General features: G+C 42.3%; 1 protein-coding gene across 9 annotated transcripts in view; it reads left to right on the top strand.

Annotated features, from left to right (window-relative positions):
* The window catches only part of LOC308097163 (ankyrin repeat and SAM domain-containing protein 1A), a gene marked incomplete at its 3' end in the record, with an annotated part of 160,995 nt that overhangs the window by 112,842 nt on the left and 26,564 nt on the right, over positions 1 to 21,589 (top strand). For all 9 annotated transcript variants that reach the window (XM_080444791.1, XM_080444790.1, XM_080444788.1 and 6 more), the window contains 4 exons: positions 1,870 to 1,939; positions 11,021 to 11,154; positions 19,103 to 19,201; positions 21,391 to 21,537. In XM_080444791.1, the coding sequence (XP_080300917.1) occupies positions 1,870 to 1,939; positions 11,021 to 11,154; positions 19,103 to 19,201; positions 21,391 to 21,537 (450 nt within the window). The remainder of the gene's footprint in view (positions 1 to 1,869; positions 1,940 to 11,020; positions 11,155 to 19,102; positions 19,202 to 21,390; positions 21,538 to 21,589) is intronic.

The following is a 21,589-nucleotide window of genomic DNA, read 5'->3' as shown; positions in this document are numbered from 1 at the left end:
CACACACACGGCTTGATAGGATGGGAGGAAGGGTCTTTGTCTATAGCTGTGAGACAGGTGTAATATTGTACACTTTGACCCACTGCAGCTTCACTGCCCCGGTGAATGATTGGGAGGGGAATTGCATGTGTGTGTGCGTGCGCGCGTGTACGAGTGCATGTGTGCATCCCTGTGGTGATAGTGATTCTTCTTAGAGGTGGTAGAGTCAGTGTTCACATACATAATTCACACATGTATGCTGCATGGATGTGTGTTATATTATAGTGTGGATGGGGAATGTACAGGCATACAGTATGTTTTGTAGAGTTGTAGATCTCTTTTTTGTATCTCTGTGGTGTACTGCGTCGTGCTGCTCTTTGTTTGCTGGGTAATAGATGTCGGCTCGAAATCTCTTATTGTGTCCAAAACTGTTACTTTTCAGGATTCAAATTCAAAAAGTATTCAAATAGCAGATCTACAAGCTCGAAACACGTCGCTTCGCGCCGCGTTTCGAGCTGTAGCATGATCAAGTAGGGTGTTAAAGGACAACTTAGTTTCTTTACAACAAGGGTTGTAAAGGCACGGATTTTTTCACATTGGTCTGTTATAGCACCACCAGGAGGCAGAGTTTTGCAAAACACATTTTTTGATATTACTCCTACAAATTTTGTCCAAACATCACATAAATCGGTACACAGTATCTCTATAGTCATGTGATCAAGACGGATTTGGCCCCAAAACTCGGCCTCCAGGTGGCGCTATAACAGACCGATATGAGAAATTTGGGCCAGAGGTTCTTTCCTGACCTCGGTGCCCTTCGGCCTTGCGGATATAAAAATAGCCTGCTTATTGTGTAAAAAAAAAAGTTTTACCAATTATCTGAATGCCCCCGCCCCCCAGTTAAAAATCACTATAACGATAGAAAGCAATAAATTAAAAAAAAGTATATATATAACACTCATCTTTTAATTATTATCATTACAAACTAATAACAGAACCCTTGTTGTAAAATAAGTTGTTCTTTAATTTACAAAAAAAACAAAAGCCAGCTACATTTGGAATTTGGAAAACATTCTGCTCCTCCTGTGAACTCAGGTTGAAGATTACATTGTTTCTTCATCATTTTCTCTTCACCTCATACGGCTCGGTCGTTTTTCCTCCGTTGATATTATTATCCTGATTAATTTTACACTTTGTGACCACGCTAAATTAGAGATTGGGTTACTTGTGAAAATATGAGCAGCAGTGTTTTGGCTGCAGGCACCGGCGCTTTATTTATATATTTTTATAAAGCTTTAGGAAATATGTTGAAACATAATATATTAAGCTCTTCCAAAACATAACCCAGCTGAAAGATATGGAATACCTCGGGCACGAAGACTCCTGTATAGAGTTACTTGACATGCATTTGCACGTTTTAGTTAGTTTTCTGTCTTCTAGGGTAACTTTTCACAATACCAGAGCTTTAAGCTTTGACAATACTAGTATAAAAAAAGTGATACGCTGTTCCGCAACTTATGAGTCACCATTTCAGGCTCAGTAACGGAGAGATCTAGGAGATCACGTGATCACAAGATCTACTGCTCCATCCGCTTCCTGGTTAGCGTCTGTGGGGAAACGGCTGTATTCGTGTTTAGCAGCTTTTGGGGGATAGATCATACTGGATATAATTATTCTGTGACTACTTGAAAAGGTAAGAAAAAATAAGAATCGCTGGCACTATTGCCAATTATTTATTTATTTACTTGGCACTGAATGAGTTAAGGTTGAGTCCATCAATGGGGTCGGGTTGGTGGTTTAGGGGTAGAGCCCATGGATGGGGTCAGGTTGGTGCATGGTGTGGTGGTACAACAGGTTCTCATCCATGTGTTCCTCTGCTCTCCTCCTCAGATCGAGAAGATCATGACTCTGATTGGAGCCGGCATCGACTTCTCCAGAGACCAGCAGTACGCTACGCCAGGTACAGTTATAACTTTATTATTATTATATTATTGTATTATTATTATTATTATTATACCCCTACCGTACATTACTGCACTCACACATACAGGGCCCTATTTTACGTGACCAGCGCTATTCACAAGAACTAATTGGGTGTAGAGTTTGCATGTTCTCCCCGTGTCTCTTAGGGTAGTTAATACCCTCACAAAAAACATGTAGTAATCCTGGTCTCCATACTGCCTCCCCCTGGTCAGCATGGGCGCCTGATGGAGGGGAAAGGAACTGGTTGGAATAACGTGTTCCTTCCACACGCTACGTCCAACCGGGGAAACTCCCCCCTGTCAGGTGACAAGAAGCGGCCTGCTCACTCCTCATGCATTGAAGGAAGCATGAGCTCTCCCTAGGCTGGCAGAGGGAGAGTAGCGCCCAGGATTACATAGGCAATTGGCACTGGGTGAAAAAATGGGTTACAAAATTGTGGGCTAAAAATAATAATAATTTCAGCGTCTTGTGCTGGCAGTAACATTATCTTCCCCACATGCAACTGCTTTGCATTCTACACTGTTTAGATACCACAGCGTGGGTTGATATATATTGATATATATATATTGATATAGTGATATACTATTGCATAGCCCTGTACAGTATGTTTAATAATTCCATGTTGTGAAATTATCTAAAATGGCTGACCAGCTAAAGATCATCTCTCCATCTCTACTGAGATGATGCAACAGGAAGAATTTACTTTTTTCTTTTATATATTGTATTTTTAAATGAACCCAGGCACTCTTGCACAGCTTTCTTCCATTCTGGGGAAATTAACTTAATGAATGACTGTCAATGTTACCTTTCTTTTTTTCTCCAATGCCAGCCGGCCAGCTGCTGTTATCTTAGTAATTATTGGTGCATGGCAGTTGAAAGGGGAGAGGAATAAATCGCAGAGCGTTCTATTTTCTGTGGGGCTTTGATTTTTATCTCCTTATGCTTCAATTGTGTGTAATAAATCCCATCGCTGTTGGTTTGTAGCGTCAGCCCCTCAGGCTGGAGAACAAAAGGCCTTAGCGTAGCGCAGTGGTGTAAAGTAACTAAGTACATTTACTCAAGTACTGTACTTAAGTAAAATTTTGAGCAATTTTTTACTTTACTGGAGTATTTACAAATGTTTATGCTTTTACTTGTTTATGCTTTTACTTTTACCTCACTACATCTCAGAGGCAAATATTATACTTTTTACTCCACTACCATTATTAGAACACTTTAGTTACTAATTACTTTGTAGATTTTGATTATTATTACAAAACACGCTAACCATTTCAGCCATATGAAAATAGCAGATCTACAAGCTCACATTGTGAGCTTCTCAGATCTGCTATTTTCAGATTTTGAACTTGTAAAATGCGACATTCTGCACAATGAGTACTTTTGCTTTTGGTACTTTAAGTATATTTTGATGCCAATACTTTTGTACTTTTATTCAAGTACATTTTGAATACGGGACTTCTACTTGCAACAGAGTATATCTGCAATGCAAAGTTGATACTTTTACCTTTAAAACATTTGAGTACTTTTTCCACCATGGAGCGTAGCATAGCTTCCCTCTTGGCCTCTGGCAGAGACAGTAATGGTCTAGTGTGCGTTTTATTTTCCAACCTTTCCTCAGCGCTGCCATCACACTTTACAACTATGTTACAGATGACATGATTTACAGGATTTTGGCATTGTCGGGTGGAAACCTTGTATGTCCAAAACTGTAACTATTCAGAATATAGGAAAACATTAACCTGATCGATTGTTTGATTGATATCTTTATTGATCATGAAATAAAAACATATGTCACATGTAACATACATCTGACCCACCATAATCCAAAGGAGAGCGCACAAAAAGCTTACAGCTTGTTTCCATTGTGTTCCAATCGATCCGAGGTAGTTATTATTTCATCACAAGCTCTTGTTAAATACCGAAAAAAAGAAGGGGAAAAAAAGAAAGTTGAAATAGGGAGATATGAGATTTCTGCCTGACCATGACGGTTTTTCTTTGGCAATTGAGGCTGGTTTATTTGTCTCTGGACGTCTTATTAGCCGAGGGTTTGCAGTATGTACAGAGTCGGGTCGTTGCTAACCATCCCTGCTGATCAATAGAGCCATCTGAATGGCTTCAAGGGAAATCAAGCTAGCTCTCCAAAGACACAGTCAAACAGAGGAGCTGTGGTGTAAAGTAACTAAGTACATTTACTCAAGTGCTGTACTTGAGTACAATTTTGAGGTATTCTTACTTTACCGGAGTATTTCCAATTTTCTGTACTTTTACTTCTACTCCACTACATCTCAGAGGCAAATATTGTACTTTTATTCCTCTATAATTATTTGAAAACGTAAGTTACTAGTTACTTTGCAGATTTTGATTATAATTACAAAACATACATTAACCACTTCAGCCCGATATACATTCCAGCCATTTGAAAATAGCCGATCTACAAGCTCACAATGCGTTGTGAAATGGAACATACTTTCTACTTTTGGTACTTTATTAAAGGTAGGGTAAGTGATATTTTTTGGTTAAAACAAAAAGTATTTTGTTAAAAGGTTAAAGCACTATATTCTGATAGTAATCATTGCTATAGAGTGTTTGTTCAGTAACAGGAGTCTCCCCGTCTCTCCAGCTCTTTGATAAACAGAAAATACATTTTTCGGTAGGTGTCAAAATCTCAGCCAATCAGGAGAAAGTACCCATTTTTAAGCTTCATTTTTATAGTGTTCCAGTTCCAATTTTGCATGCTCATTTCTTAGTGTCATCACTTCCAATTTCACTTGTTTAATCTGTATCCTGATTGAGTTCTCTATCCTGATTGGATAGAATTGGAAATGAAACTGAAACTGAAACGAAAATGCATTTTCTGTTTAATAAAGAGCTGGAGAGACAAGGAGACTCCTTGTACTGAACAAACACTCTATAGCAATGAGTACTATCAGAATATAGAGCTATTTAACACTTATTTTAACCAAAGAAAATCACTTACCCTATTAAGTACATTTTGATACCAATAACGTTTGAATTCCGGACTTTTACTTGTAACAGAGCTACAGCATTGATACTTTTACTTAAAGTAAAACATTTGAGTACTCTTTCCACCACACTAGGCACTATGGCAGCCAGGAATAGATAAATAACACGCACTAGAGGTAACGACAGTGAGACAAAGGTGTGGGAGACAGCTGGTGGTTTTTAGATGAGCTGACATCAGCAGAGTCTCAGAAGGACAGGGCACGGTTTTTGGACAAAGTCCCGTGGCGTTAGCCTATATTTTAACGTCCTTAAACCATTAAGACCGGGAACGCATCTGTGTCATTTTAACTCATTGAGTGCCATTAACGTGTTTCACGTATTTTAGCGCTATGGTTTTTTTTAGAACCCAAGATATCATTATCTGAAGATTTGCAGCTCCATCCACTCCTTGTTTAACTTATAACTGAAAAAGGCTGTATCTCGCTTCCTAAGTACTTTTTTTTTACTTTGAAAAAAAAGAAAAATCAAAATCGTACTGGCCAGAAATAGCCAGAAATAATTTGGGCACTCAATGAGTTAAGATTTCTTTGGCTATTCAAAAATAGCAGATCTACAAGCTCATAGCGCGGCATAGAGTGCAGCGCGATGAGCTTGTACTGTAGATCTGCTATTTTTTGAAAAATCGTGGAAAATGTGTGGAAATCTTTGATTAGGTATGTTTTAAACCAAACATTCTTTAAAAAATATATATATATTCAAAGATAAGCAAAACATTTTTTACGATTTTCCAAAAAATAGCAGATCTACAAGCTCATAGCACGGCACTCGGTGTCGCGCCATGAGCTTGTAGATCTGCTATTTTTGAATAGCCAAAGAAATCTAAAAGTGACACAGATGCTTTCCCGGTCTTAATGGGTTAAACCCCGGGGGTTGGCTTGACATTCTTTCTTCTGAGAGAATTTACGAGCACCATATATTTAAAACCGTAACTTTTCAGGAAATGGACCCAAAAAAAAGCGGTTACAATGAATCGAATGTAGTTATTATTTAGTCACACGCTCTTTGTTGATACTGGTTATTGTTTCAATATTGATAAAAACCAACAACTCATGAAGAAGAAAAAAAAGGAAAATGATGAAATATGGAGCGACAGCAGCGAATGATGAATTACATCATTCCAGGGATGTCCCCATTTTTTCAGGACGGTGCTTCCAGGCTCCGTTCTCTCTAACCCAGATACAGCCGGGGTCTTTCTGCCAAAGTCACTCCGTAGGGGGTCCGCGTAGTGTGTGTGTGTGCGTGTGTGTGTGTGTGTGTGCGTTTGTGTGTGCGTGTGTATTCCGTAATCTGGAGCTGTACCCTATTTTCTTCCTGCCCAGAGCGATTGGTCCCAGACGGTCAGGCGGCTATTCTTGGCACCAACCAAGTGCATTTCGTCACATTTTTTCGGTCAGGTTGAAAGCTTGTATGTCCAAGACGGTTACTTCTAAGAACCTTGTTTAACCCATTAAGACCTGAGGCCGACCCTACAAAATAATGTCTTCTAAATCCTAACAGTTTTCTGAAAAAAAACTATCGTTGTTGGTTCACAAACTTTTTTCATGTCAAGGACCCTCAAAATTATATGTATTTGGTCGCGGACCCCCGTCTCAAAATATGTTGTTCCAGGGACCCCCGCAGAAGCAAAGATTTGAGTTAAAAATGTTTGTTTAAAAAAATATATATATTCAAAGATTTGCACACATGTTAAAAAATAGCAGATCTACAAGCTCGTAGCGCGGCATGAGCTTGTAGATCTGCTATGTTTGAATAGCCAAAGAAATAAAAAAATGACACGATGATGCGTTCCCAGTCTGAATGGATTAATACTTGTCATTGGTTCATTATTTTATTTTTATTAACTACTTGTGACTAAAATTCAATTATAGCAAAAAAAATGTTGATCTGCAAGCTCACAATGCGTCGCATCGCTTCTCGATCGGCTATCTTTGCTACGCTTGTGTGACACTGTAGTATAACCAAGTAGGACATTCATTTGGGGGGGGGGGGGGATCAAAAAAGGTTTAATTATGGAGATGAGGTTTCAGCCCGACAGCCACGGTTTTTACAACTGTCTATAAGGGATCCTAGTACATTAATCTCACCTATTTAAAAAAAAAATGTAATCCCTATGCTTTATGGATGGGTTGAGGACATGAGGCTTGTAAAACGCACGTGGCCAGTTTGTCCTTAAGGATATTATGATGGATGGGACGGTGCTTTGGGGACCCTGGGCCCGTAGTAGAAAAACCACGTGTCATTGACTCCTCTGTCCCTCTTGTCCCCCCGAGATCACACAGTACATCCACCACCCTGCGGTTTACACTGAAGCACAGCCCCAGAGTTGATTTTGTCCACTAAAACTATGACGGAAAATGTTCTAAATAAAAACTAAGCTATGATGACTAAAACTAAGACTAAATAATTTTGTCAACAAATAAAAACTAGACTAAAATGTTAGTGAGGGACGAGTAGAGAAGTAGCCTCGATCTCCAGGCTTTTATTTTCCTTCGTGTTTTGCTCAAAAATAAGAGCCTGGACCAGCCTGTTGACGTTCCTGAAATAGGAAGTGGGGGATTTCCCACAACCAACCAGAATGCAGTGGGCGTCGCTCCAAATGTTGTGACGTCAGGGCTCTCAATGCTGTACATTGGGGAGGAGGAGGGGCACAGATCGGTGAACAAATGGGATCCGGCGGATTCTCTCTCCGGAGATTTTGAACCCGCCTCTCTAGACAAGATATCAGACACGCTAGGGCAGCCTAGTAGAAAAGAGATCCATCTACAAGCTCACAACATGTCGCGCTGCGCCGCGTTGTGAGCTTGTAGATCGTCTATTTTCAGCATGCAGCCAAGTGTAAAATCAGCCATTACGACGCCATCAAGGCACCACCAAGATACATTTTAGTCGACTAAATCAACTGTAGTTTTAGTCGACTATAATCTTATGATATTTAGTCGACTAAAACTAGACAAAAACTAAAACATTTCAGATGACTAAAATATGACTAAATTGAAATATATTCTAAAGACTATGACTAAAATCTAAATTTGCTGTCAAAATCAACACGGCAAAGCCCTAATCAACACGCAATACAGAAGCACTATGCTATAGATTTATTGCAGCTGTTGCTCTTTTATCTCTATATTTATGTATTTATTGTGGACTGCACTGTATTGAGCTGTTTAAATATTAAAGCACAGTTGCATGTCAGGGGATTAGCTGCTGTTTTTTTTTTTAGTGTTTGTTTTGCTCTGCAGACATGATGCAAGACGGATCAATGCCTTGTACGATGGTGAAATTGGACGATTTTTACAAGCCCCACGGTGCGTTGCGTCTGCGACGCGCCGTGAGCTTGTAGATCTTACTATTTTCATAGCATACTGTACCGTTATACCGTTACAACGGAGCATACATTTAGGCAGAAGAAGGCCAAGAATGAACCAAGACTGCAGTGAAGCTGTTAGTGCCCCGTCCGTCCGTCTGTCGGACTGTCCATCTGTCTGTCCGTCTGTCCATCTGTCTGTCCGTCCCACTGTCCAGCGGGGGTTGCTTGAACCTTGAATCCTGTCCAATCGGCTGCCAGCGCCCGTGGCTCCGTCCCAACAAGCGTGCGGTCAGCGAGGGGGCCGTGTCTTTTTTCCCTTTTTCTGTTTGCTGATTGATTGGCCAATACGGATATGGAGGGGGTACGGGGTTAGGTCGGGGGGGGGGGGGGGGGGGTGAGAGAAGAAGAGTTGGAAGCGGTCGATTAGACGCAGACAGAACCAGTACAAGTGTTAATGGACATGATGGGGGGGGGGGGGGGGCTGTGAGCTGCAAATGGACAAACAAACATCCATGATGCAGAGAGAGGAGGGGATGGGGAGGGCGGGATGGATGGAGGAGGGGAGAGACGCATGCAAGCAAGTAAGGGGAGAGAGAGAGAGAGAGAGAGAGAGAGAGAGAGAGAATAGGAACTACAGTGAGGAGCAGCAGCAGCGTTTCAGCAGGACGATGGAAGGACGTTTACTGTTATAACTCCAGCATCTGCTGCACTGACTGGTCTGTTTCTTCAGCCTGCTGAGCACCGCTGGACTTCAGCTGGACGGGACGGGACAGCACGGGACGGGACAGCACGGGACGGGCTGGTCCGTGCTGAACAGACAGACTGGGGAGGACGGAAAGACAGACAGACAGACAGAGAGTTGAGCCGGAGGGAGCCAGTGTTCATATCTAATTAAGGAGGCTTTGTTTTGTGGAGCTGATGGGACCCTTCTGTCTGTAACTACTGAGGAGTTGGTCTGCTTTACCGAGTGGCCTGGAATATACCCTCTGTGGGACTTTGTGTGTGTGTGTGTTGGCAGTGACATGGAAGGAACGTACACACAGTTAAAGGAACACACAGAAAGTTAAACAAACAGTTGGTTCTTCCGTCGCTAATTTGAAAGTTATGGCATCTCGTTGTTCCTGGAGTTTCTGCTTTTGATGTATTATTCGTCTTGTTTGTTTGTTTGTTTCGTCTCCACGAAACCGATCCGATAAATATGTCTCTTAGAGATATAGTGTCGATTGGCAATATCTAGTTTATATGGCAACGTGCGTGTTGAACATTTTGCATGAATGCGGTTGTGAGTCTGAGTTTGGACAAGGTTACAACAAGGTGTGTGTGGTGTTAGTTTTCTTTAATGGAGTGAAAACGTGTGACGTGTGAAGCCTCGTCTTACCTCTGTGTCTCATGGCAGAAGGTATGTGATGCGTTATCTCTCCAAAAATAACTTTTATATTAAATGAACCACGTTTAGTCCACGTCTGCAGTTAAAAGAAGTCAGGCTGCAGTGATTAACTGTCAGCTCAGTGTCTTGGGTTGTGAGATCTGGATGAATGTGTCGTTACTCCTGACACATGGTTTTCTATTAGTCTCTGTGTAGTTCCTCTTTGTTCTGCTGCCTACCGTGTGTGTGTGTGTGTGTGTGTGTGTGTGTGTGTGCAGTGGTGGAAAGTAAATAAGTACATGTACTCAAGTACTGTACTTAAGGTCCAATTTTGAGGTTGTACTTTACTTGAGTAGCTCGAATTTCCAATACGTTTACTTCTGCTCCACTACATCTCGGAGGCAAATATTATACTTTTACTCCACTACAATTATTTGAAAACTTGAGTCACTAGTTACTTTGTAGATTTAGATTATTATTACAAAACAGACATTAACCACTTCAGCCCTATTTAAGTTTGTCTATTTGAAAATAGCAGACCATCTCCTCACACGTTTCCAGAGGATTACAAAGCGTCAGGGAGAAGTCAACCCCTCTACCCCTCTCTGATATGCAAGGTTGCAGATCTGCTACTTTTGATACTTTTGAACACCAGGTTCCTGATAAAACGATGGGATTGAATAGGATGTGGCACAGTTAGACCTGTGAGTTTTTTATCTTTAAACAGCAACGTCTATTTCCTGACACACTGACGTTTTTTGCTGTTGTTGTACTTAAAGACGATTGCCGTTGGCGTTTCGGAGCAAGTTTATTTCCAGGCTGACAGACCAAAGATTTATTATGGATTTTAACTTGTGAAGCAACCTCCTTACCCCCCCCCCCCCCTGCTTACAGAGATAGACATGTTTTTGTAGGTTTGGGACTTCCAATTTCAGACTTCAATATTATTTAAAAAATATATATATATTTCAAGATTTCCGGCAGACCTTACTGGGTATATGGTGGATTCTTTTTGCCGGTAAAGCAACCATCTTAAGCCACGGCGCCCCCTGGTGGAGACCAGGGGTATAGTTGTGTTGGTCAGGTTGGACCGCGGCCCTCGGCCTCCGCTGCCCGGCGGGAGCCGCTGCCACCCCGCCCGCGGGTGACACTGTCTCACCAGCCGCTCGCCGCCGCCGATGACGACACAGACGGCGGCGCCCCCTGTGGCTGCTGCTGGTGCTGCAGGGGCCCGGCGGCGGCACCGCGGCGGCTCTGCTGGCCCAGGATGATGTGGCAGTGCACCCTGTCGGCCTCCGGGTGCCGCTGTTACCGCCTCAAGGGCTTCTCCCTGCTCAAGCGCTTCCCTCTGTCGTCACCAGGTGGCGCCGCGGCCGCCGTGGCGGCGGGCTCCAGGCTGCTGGAGCAGCCGGTCGGCGATTGGCTGGAGCACGTGGGGCTGCCGCAGTACGAGAGCAAGCTGCTGCTCAACGGCTTCGACGACCTGCACTACATGGTGAGTATTAATTAACACTGCAATTTAAATAGTTAGGTATTTAGCAGATGCTCTTATCCAAGAGTGACTTACAATAAGCAAAAGGTAAAGTAAGTTTTAATCAAAACGCTGCAGTTCTCATTAACTCTTTGACTGTCATATTTTGCTAAGGTCCAGTCTGCCAATGATGAGATTTTGTGTTTGAAGTGGTTTTCCACTAGATGGCGCTGTTCGCTCGTCTATGGGTCACGTGATCGCAAAAAAAACAGCCGGTTCATTTCCTTGTTATTCGATTTTGGAGAATGGCCTTTTCTCTGTTTTTGTTGCTTTTTGGCGAAAAACATTCAACTACCCATAACTATGAAACAGATGATCGCGGCGGCTCGCGATCATCTGACATATCAAGACATATCACACATTGTTTTCTGCTGTGTTGCTTTTCGATGTGTACACTGTATAATTTTAAAGAGGTATCTAAAGAGCACAAAGTATGTTTCTGAACGGCCAAAGTATCGCGAGACTGTCCACCTTTTACTGTCTGGCAGCCAAATCTCGCGATACCTCCGAGCCAGAAACGATACCTGCCGCTGTTTAGATGCCTCAATAAAATGATGCACTGTGCACATCGAAAAGCGAGTGATTATAAAACAACCTGTGATAATTATGTCTTATTTTATATTCCTGAACCGATAATATGACAAAGGTCGCAATCGTTCAGAAATAGTGTTTATTCATAAGCTGGACCAGCCGGCTCCCATTCACTGCCATGTATTTCATCGAACTTCCGGTGCGAGGTTTTCCACCCATGAGCATCATGGCTCATCCCCGGCGTCCAGCACAACTTTTCCTTTCAAAAGGTTCCTTGGTTTGTTCAAATGGGTTGTTTGTTTTTTGTGAAGTCTTGAGTCAGGAGTTTTCCTCTCTCCGCTTCACTGTGCGTTCAGTGTCGTCTGATTCAATTGGTCGTTCTCTCTCTCTCTCCGTCTCTCTCCTCTTCTCTGGTCATTTCTCTGTCTCTGCCAGTCTTTTCCATTTCCTCCCAGCGTGTTGTTCTGTGAACTCATCATCACATATAGATGTGTTGTCACCTCTCCATTAGCTCTCAGCCCGGTCCCATTAGCTTCCCTTTAGAAGTCCAATTTCCTGAAACCCCCCTGAGTGCTCCGCTCGCCGTTTTCCAATCACAGCTTTTTGATTTGTGTGTTAAGCCCTAATGACGATGAGCTCTTGTTTAAATGGTAAATTGTGCTTCGTAAAGCCCTTTTTCTCCAAAGCGCTTTACAATGTGCTTTACATTCACCTCATTCATTCACACATTCATTCACACTGACGGCAGACGAAACCCATGCAAGACACCAACCTGCTCATCATCATCATCATCATCATCATCATCATCAGTGACAGTTAGGTCTTCAGTGTTTTCTTTATTTAGAAAGCAGTGGAGCAATATGGACGCTGCAAGAGCACCAAGAGACAGAGTGGTTTTCATACCTGTTGATGTACCGAGCACAGACAGACAGACAGACAGACTGACAGGCAGCCTTACAGATGCGTTCAGCTGCTTTCTCATGAACACCTAATAAGTGGAGAGAAGCGTGCGGTTGTCATGGCCGCCAGGGTTACAGAACCACCCCCCCCCCCCCGCCGTTATTTTGTCATTTGTCCACCAGCTGTAATAAGAAGGATTGATGGAGGATTGAGCAGGAGGTCCCAGCTGGTCAGCATGGCCTGTGGACACGTTGTTGGAAGTGAGCCGTGTTATTGTATCGCGAGGAAAACACTCTTCTCACCTCATTCCTCTTGCGTCGTTACCAGAACAAACCAATGTCTGTGATGTCTGCAGTAGGTTCTGAACATCACATTTGCCAATGTATTTACATGTAAGTTGTAAATCTTAGTGGTTTAGTGTGTGACTCCAGTAAGGATGCTGCTGTGAGGTCAGTCGGTCTTTCTCCCTCCATCCACCGCGTTTAGATGTGGATTTGATATTGTCTCTTCAAAATCGATATGTCATCCATGCCTCCTTAGTTTCAGTGTTATCATGGCTAACAATAGCATTCCAATTATAGAAACGTAATACAAAGTCTAATCAATAACACAATATACGTGTACACATTCTCTCTCTCTCTCTCAGCACTGTGAGCTTGAAGATCGGCTATTTTCGGCGAGCGAAACCGTCTTACAATAGTCTACAAATGAGGAATTTCTCACACCATGTCGTTAACGTTGTTATGACAGTAGTCAGTCTGAACATAGTCCTTTGACAACAAGGTTCATTCCAGCAGTCAAGAGCGCCCGCTGTGATCTCTTGTCCACCCTACAGAGTCCTTCCATGTCTTATTTTGGAGCCGGGTCGATATCACCAGATGATGGATCAATAGATCCAGTGATTGCACTCAGTGTTCAGGGCTTCAAGACGCAGATACACACAAAAAAAAATGTTTCTATCGACTCCTAGAGCAGAGAAAGCTTTGACGAGATGAGCTGTTGTTCAAACCCCGCTGTATCTCAAATGTGTACTTACTGTAAGTACAATACTCGAGTAAATGAACTTATAGTTACTTTCCACCACTGATCCTTTGACAGCACAGAGCTGCTGGTGATCAAACAACAGAGATTTAACCCATTCAATCCGGGAACGCATACTGTGTCATTTTAGATTTTTAGCTATAATAACCATTATTTTATACTTTGGCTATTAAAAAATAGCAGATCTACAAGCTCATAGCCGCGCTACGAGCTTGTAGATCTGCTATTTTTGAACAATCTCAAACATTTTGTGGGGGGGGGAGTTAATTCACAAAAACACCAAAAGTTAAAAAAATTAGATAATATGTTGATGGTATTGTTACTTTTACTTAACCCATTAACACATTGGGTGCCAAAACCGTATATATACGGTTTTGCGCATACTAACGTTGAGTGCCAAAACCGTATATATACGGTTTTTGAAAAAAAAAAAAAAAAAATTACTTTTTTTTTTTTTTTTTTAATTTTTTTTTTTTTTTCCTTCACAGCAACAGGAAATATCACTCCTACAAGATTTAGACTCCAATCCACCTCCTGGTTAACTTATGACTTCAAAAACCTGTATCTCGGCTCCTGTGCACTTTTTTTTTTTACAATGTTAATTTAACTTTTTTGAACTGGCTGCAACTATGGAATGGATTTCCGAATGTTTTAAATTTTTTCCCCCCGATTGTACGAGACCTGTATGTGTGTAATGAGGGGATCACCGTGAGGACGGTGATCACTGAAATTTTTTTGTGACTACTTGAAAAAGGTTCAAAATGTTTAAAAAGTCCTGGCACTCAAAGTATAATATTTTAATAAACCTCTGGCACCCAATGTGTTAAGACCTGCAACGCATCTGTGTCACTTTAGATTTCTTTGGCTATTCAAAAATAGCAGATCTACAAGCTCATAGCGCGGCACCGAGTGCCGCACTATGAGCTTGTAGATCTGCTATTTTTGAAAAATCTTGATCTTTTTAGATTTAGAAAACATTTTTAAGAATCGCCTCAGGTCTTAATGGGTTAAGTTACGAAAAGAAAAGTTCTTCTACCACTGCTGTGAAGGCGAGAACAATCACGTCGGGATATGCTTTGGAGGGGAATGAATGCGATTTAAGTCTAGTCTGTGTGCAGCGCTGCTCACTGAGCATAAAGGATTCTCTCAGAAAGCACCGGGCTTTAGAACCAAAACAGTGTGAAGGACAGAGCAAACATCACAACAATGTGTTTGTTCTGTTTGTCTGAAATACTTCTAAACCGTTATCATTATGGCTTTGTCTGTTTCAAACACAATAAACCAACACTCAAGCACGGCATGTGCTGCTTATTACATACTGGGGAATAAGATAATTGCTGCAAATGATAGTCGATACAGGCAAAAACATCATTGGGGAAGGATTAATAGATTTTTGTTGTGGTGACGGTGGTGTTTTCTTGTTGTGTGTCCAAATCCATTTCAGAAGCATTAGTGGAAGAAGAGCCTGGGATAAGTAAAGTCTGTGAACTTCCACTAAAGTGCCTTCATGCACATTCAGAGGTTTTGCTGTGTGGTTACGACACGATCAATATCGGTGCCGTGCTTATGAGCTTGAGTATATCTGCTATTTTTTGAATAGCCAAAGTATAAAATAATGGCTATAGCTAAAACCTAAAATGACACAGATGCGTTCCCCGATTGAATGGGTTAAATAGATTTCCCCACAGAGTTCCACCATGTTGCCAGTAGGCCTGTCCCCGACTAAGGATTTATATAGTCGACTCTGATCGACTAAATGTTGCCTAATAGTCGACAAATGCAAAAAAAAAATAACTTGCATGATTTGACTGAGATTGGCAGTCGAATCAGTCTGATTCGACTGCCAATCTCTCAGTCAAATCATGCAAAAAAGATGTTATGCAATAGAGGAACATTCCATTTGGGCTGTAGGGGTGATTAATGTCTGATTTAACATATACATATAATAACAAGACCAGGAGACCTGGTTCTGCCAGACCCAGAATGAAGTCCTAGTATGTAACACACCTACAAACCACTTTATACACTTAATTACATACTTGTGACATAATAATGATGTCATGAATAGTTCGTGACGAAAGGGGGACCAGACTTTTTTGGCTGGGGCCGGGGGACAAAGTGACCATGCCCTAGTGGTTGAAATCTGAATGGCCGGGCTTCGCACGACGTCTGTCCCTTCTATGCCCATGTATGGACAGACTTTTTTGGGGGACAGATTTTTTTTGGGCTGGGGCCGGAGGACAAAGTGACCATGCCCATGTATGGACGAAACAGTTACAAAGCCTCATGTAAGCCCGACCCCTTGGGTCTGGCAATAAATCATGATGCATATCCTATGTTTTCAAACTGTTAGTTAATTAATATAACAAATTAGGCCAATCTCTCGGTTCAATAACGCAAAAAAAGTATTCGACCAAGAGATTGGCAGTCGACTCAGAATACCTCGATCGATTAGTCGACTATTTGACTAATCGAGGTCAGGCCTAGTTGCCACCATGTGTTCTCACAGCTGGAGGGCCTGTACTTACCTCTGGAGGAACCGGTTGAGCGCGGGGTTGAAAATGTCGATTGTTGTACACAGTATGATGTTTTTATGGTGAATTTCATCCACTCGGCTGTACCTTTCACTTCACTGAATAATCCCATTCATCTGTGGAACAGACAGGGTTCCCATTCAATCATGCTTCCATAGACCAAGGTCACCGCTATAGGAGGTTATAGTGTTGATGTGGAGGTTTTTAAAGATGATTGTTTCATCTTTATAGCAGAGTATATAGAGACATTGTGTAATAGAGAATTGGTTCTCAAAGTGGGGTCCGGGGACCCCCAGAGGTCCTGGGGGTGGGAGGGGTTCCAGGGGGTCCGCAGCTAAAGTAGTTAACCCATTAAGACCTGGAATGCATCTGTCATTTTAGATTTCTTTGGCTATTCAAAAATAGCAGATATACAAGCTCATAGCGCGGTGCCGCGCTACGAGCTTGTAGATCTGCTTGAACATTTTTTTAACCACTTCTACCTTGGCTATTAAAAAATAGCAGATATACAGATAGCAGATATGTAGTCCAATCCTACTGGCTCTCACCTGCCAGTGAGGAGCCCCCATCGGGAGGACTTAGGGCAGCCAGGGCCCTCCATCCTAATCCTTCCCGTTCTACATCCTCCGCTAACAGGCTAGCTAGCATAGTGGCAGAGATTGCTTCCCTCTCCCGAACACGGGCCAATTGTGTTCGTATCAGACGCTCGACCAAGCCGGACGCACTGCGGTGGATTGGAACCCCTAGACCCCTATAACCTATATGTGGTATGCGCCTTAACCACTCGGCCATCGGCGCCCCCTAATGGGTTGTAAGGGAATCGTTTTGGAACGTGAGGGGAAACGACATGGATGGGGGCCGCGGCCCGCGATGTGTCAACAATGACAATGTGCTCCTGACACAAGAGCTTACATGTCGTCTCTGTCGGGTGGAAACCTCTTATGTCCAAAACGGTTATTAAAAATAAAAATTAAAACAAATTAGAAAAAGTAGCAGATCCACAAGCTCGAAACGCTTTAGCTCGAAGTTGCTTAGCGCCGCGTTTTGAGCTTGTAGATCTGATACTTGTGATGCTTTTGTGTGACGCTTGTAGTATGATCAAGTAGGACGTTAATTTACGAACAAAAAACAAAAAGTTAAAACATTGGAGATAAGAGGTTTCTGTACAACGTGTGCATGAACAACAGTGAGTGAGTGGTGTCTGATCAGTTAGTTTTCCTGCTGACCCTCAGCTCTACACTCAGCTATATGGATGCTTGTTTTTATTTTTATTTCCCCCTGGCCCCGCTATGCAGCCCTGACATTGATTTATCGATCGGTTCTCCATTGCTCCTGCCTGCCACACGGCCTCAGAGGGTGCGGCTGATGAAGGACTTTTGACCCTCGTTATCGTCACCTAAAACTGCCCGTTGGGTCCCGACCCAGTGTTTTGGGAAACGGTGCTTCAGCGTTGAAGGTTCACCGTCTTCTGGCTCAGGACTGAACAGGCGTTGGGTTTTTTTTTGTGCAGCGGCAGCGTTTCGAGGCTGATCGATAGGGAGCGAGAGGGGAGCAGGGCTGGGATTTAATCCATTTAGACCGGGAACACATCTGCGTCATAGTTAGATTTCTTTGGGCTATTCAAAAATAGGAGATCTACAAGCTCGTAGCGCGGCACCGAGTGCCGCGCTACGAGCTTGTAGATCTGCTATTTTTGTTTTAAATCGTGAAAATGTGTGCTCAACTCAAATCTTTGCTTCTGGGGGATTCTACAAATGTCTTCTAAATCCTAGCAGTTTTTCTTTTCTATTTTTTACATATGTTGCTATGTATATCAGTGGTTCTCAAACGTTTTCATGTCAAGCACCACCCAAAATGTATATGTATTGGGTCGCGGACCCCCATCTCAAAATATGTTTTTCAAGAAGCAGAGATTTGAGTTGAAAGTGTAATTATTATATTCAAATATTTGCACACATTTTCACGATTAAAATAAAATAAAAACATGAGCTTGTAGATCTGCTATTTTTGAATAGCCAAATAAATCAAAAAATGACACAGATTCTTTCCCGGTCTAAATGCGTTAATCCAAACTGGATTAGACTTCCAGTAGGAGAACGACCTGCTGCGTCTGAGCTTTCTACTGATGGACAAACAGACAAACTGCCTCGTGTGCCGATGATTCATCCTCATCTCATTTAAAATACTGCTGCCTGTGTATTATGTCGTACTCTGTACTTCACCTTGTGGTTGAAATGCATTGTGGGATTTCTGAACCCTATTCTGGGGGCAAAGGGCCATTGGTTCTTCTACAGACCGTAAATTAAGCCTATTTTTCAGCGATTTCAAATCCACCATCTTTCTTTATCCGGTTCAGAAATGCAGCCGAAAATTAATGCTATTGGCTGCAACCGCAGCTCGGTAGAACCAGTAGAAAGCCTAGAAACATGATATCCTACTTTATCATAAATCTTTAAATTAATGGTACCATAATTTTCGCAGCGCAGCGCGTTTTGAGCTTGTAGATCTGCTATTTTGTGCTAATCTTTTTTTTTTCAGATTGTGTTTTGTGCTATTTTTTTATTGGAATTTCAAATGCATTTAGTTATACTTATGTTAACTTTATGAATTTAAATACAAATACATTGGACATAAAAAATACAATAGAATTTTAATACTAGTCATTAAGCTACTATACTGAAGTAATTCAAGTGGGTCATGTTTGCATGTTTGGAATTGTAACAGCTGAAATCAATAATATATCGGTATTCCGATATGAACCTGTGGGCCGCATTAAGTGAAGGTGGGGGCCGTCAGTTGCCCATGTATGACGTAGGTAGAGAGATATTTTTTAGTTATAATTGTATTTATTTTATTATTATTCTCTCTTTAAAAGTATACTTCCTTTGTGTGATGTTGTGTTCCAGGGTTGTAATGTGATGGAGGACCAGGACCTGAGGGAGATCGGGATCACAGATCCGGGTCATCGTAGGAAGATCTTGCATGCAGCGCGTTCCCTCCCCAAGGTGAGGAAACCTCCACGTCTTTTTAACCCATTAAGACCAGGAACGCATGCGTCATTTTAAGATTTCTTTGGCTATTCAAAAATAGCAGATATACAAGCTCATAGCGCGGCACCGAGTGCCGCGCCCGTTTGAAACCGGATTAAAATTTTATTTCTAAATACATGGTAAATGGTGCATTTATATAGCGCTTTTATCCAAAGCGCTTGACATAGATTACATTCACACATTCACACACCAATGGAGAGGAAACCATGCAAGGCACCAACCTGCTCATCGGGAGCATTTAGGGGTTCAGCGTCTTGCTCAAGGACACTCTGGGGGAGCCCGGGATCCAACTGGGAACCTCACGGCAGTGTTGATTTTGACAGCACATTTTGATTTAGTTTTAGTCATAGTCTTTTGAATAAAATTCTATTTAGTTTTAGTCATATGTTAGTCATCTGACTAAAGTTTAAAGTCTAGTTTATTATAGTCGACTAAATCTACAGTTGATTTAGTCGACTGAAATGTATTTTGTCGGTGCCTTGATGACGTCGTAATGGCTGATTTTACACTTGGTTGCATGATGAAAATAGCAGATCTACAAGCTCACAGCGCGTCGCAGTATGACGCGTTGTGAGCTTGTAGATCTTCTATTTTTCTTCTATAACACCCGAGCTCAACCAAACATAAAATTACCTGTCTTTTAGTTCTACTGGATCTCTTCTCCACTAGTCCCTCACTAACATGTTAGTCTTTTAGTTTTTATTTGTTGACGAAATTGTCAATATATTTAGTCATAGTTTTAGTCATCATAGCTTAGTTTTTGTTTAGTTTTTATTTAGTTTTCGTCACTGAAAAAAGGTAATCAACAAACATTTTTCGCCATAGTTTAGTCGACTAAATCAACACTGCCTCACGGTTCCCATCCGGCCGCTCTACCGCCCACCAGGGGCGCAGCCATGGGTGGGCCTGGGTGGGCATAGAAAGCTGGCCCACCCAATCGATTTAGCATTGAAAAAGAAAATTGGGGAATTTTTTTATAATTATTTTTTTGATAAAAAATCTGTAAAATCAGGCAAAAATAAGAATTAAATAACTTAACCTAAACCTAACCCTAAAACGCCATTTTTTTGCGCGCGCGTGCATGCGTGCCCACCCGCTCCTGTCTAGGCCCAGCCTATACTGTACTAGCGTTCTGGCTGCGCCACTGCCGCACACTCTACCCCTGAGCCACTGCCGCCCCTAAACATGTGTCTCAGCGTGAACACTCGGGACAGGAAAACGGTGTCGCTCGGCACAACTAGCCGCGTTGGTAGTGTGTAGATCGTCTATTTTCCGGCGAGCCACGCCATCGCACCACAGTAGTAGTAAGCGTGCCAACGTTGAGAAACCGTGTGTTACATCACTGGTTCTCAAAGTGTTGTCCGGGGACCTCCAGGGGTCCTTGGGGGGGTTCCAGGGTGTCCCCAGCAAAATGTGTTAAAGGACGACTTCACCGCTTTTCAACCTATCTTCATATAATTGGTCCTCACTAATACTCATGATAAAATGGTAAATGTTTTGTCTACTTGGTCTGTGTCTCATAGGATGGCTGTGGACAGTCCAGAAACCTGTCTACCAGTGACATCATCGTTAGCATGATTTTTTTTTTCCAACAAGATTTCACATTTTTTATTTAATTTTTATTAACACGAGAACAATGGCTTCTTTTATTGCATTGCAACTTTCCAGGAATAGAAAGCCTGCAGTTTCTATTAGCTTGGATTCCCCATTGATGATGTCACTGGTAGACGGGACTCTGAACTGTCCACAGTCCTCCTCTGAGACACAGACCGAGTAGATTTTTTTTTTACCATTTTATCATGAGTATTAGAGAGGACCAATTATATGAAGATAGGTTGAAAAGCGGTGAAGTCGTCCTTTAATATAGCATCACGATCATTTTGGCTATTCAAAAATAGCAGATCTACAAGCTCATGGCGCGGCACCGAGTGCCGAGCCATGAGCTTGTAGATCTGCTATTTTTTAGTTTTTAAAGCAATTTTTTTTAACTCAAATCTTTGCATCTGGGGGGTCTCTGGAACAAAATATTTTGAGATGGGGGTCTGCAGCCAAATACCTATCATTTTGGGGGTCCTTGACATGGTTAAAGGTTTGAGAAACAGTGTGTTACAGTAACACTGTGTCCCCCCCCCCCCCCCATGCAGGTGAAAGGTGTGGGCTGCGACGGCAGCGGCTCCCTGTCCTCCTGGTTGGACACGCTGGGTCTGCAGGAGTATCTACACAACTTCCTGTCCAGCGGCTACCGCTCTCTGGACTGTGTGAAGAACCTGTGGGAGCTGGAGATCGTCAACGTGAGTCACCGGCAACTTTTATTGGATGGAATTCCGTGTGAGCGCTCAATAT

The sequence above is a fragment of the Gymnoscopelus braueri genome (genome assembly GCF_963280865.1).
Source record: "Gymnoscopelus braueri genome assembly, chromosome: 12".
NCBI classification, from domain to species: domain Eukaryota; kingdom Metazoa; phylum Chordata; class Actinopteri; order Myctophiformes; family Myctophidae; genus Gymnoscopelus; species Gymnoscopelus braueri.
Note: the sequence above shows the minus strand (reverse complement) of the source record. Positions and strands in the feature narration are given on the sequence as shown.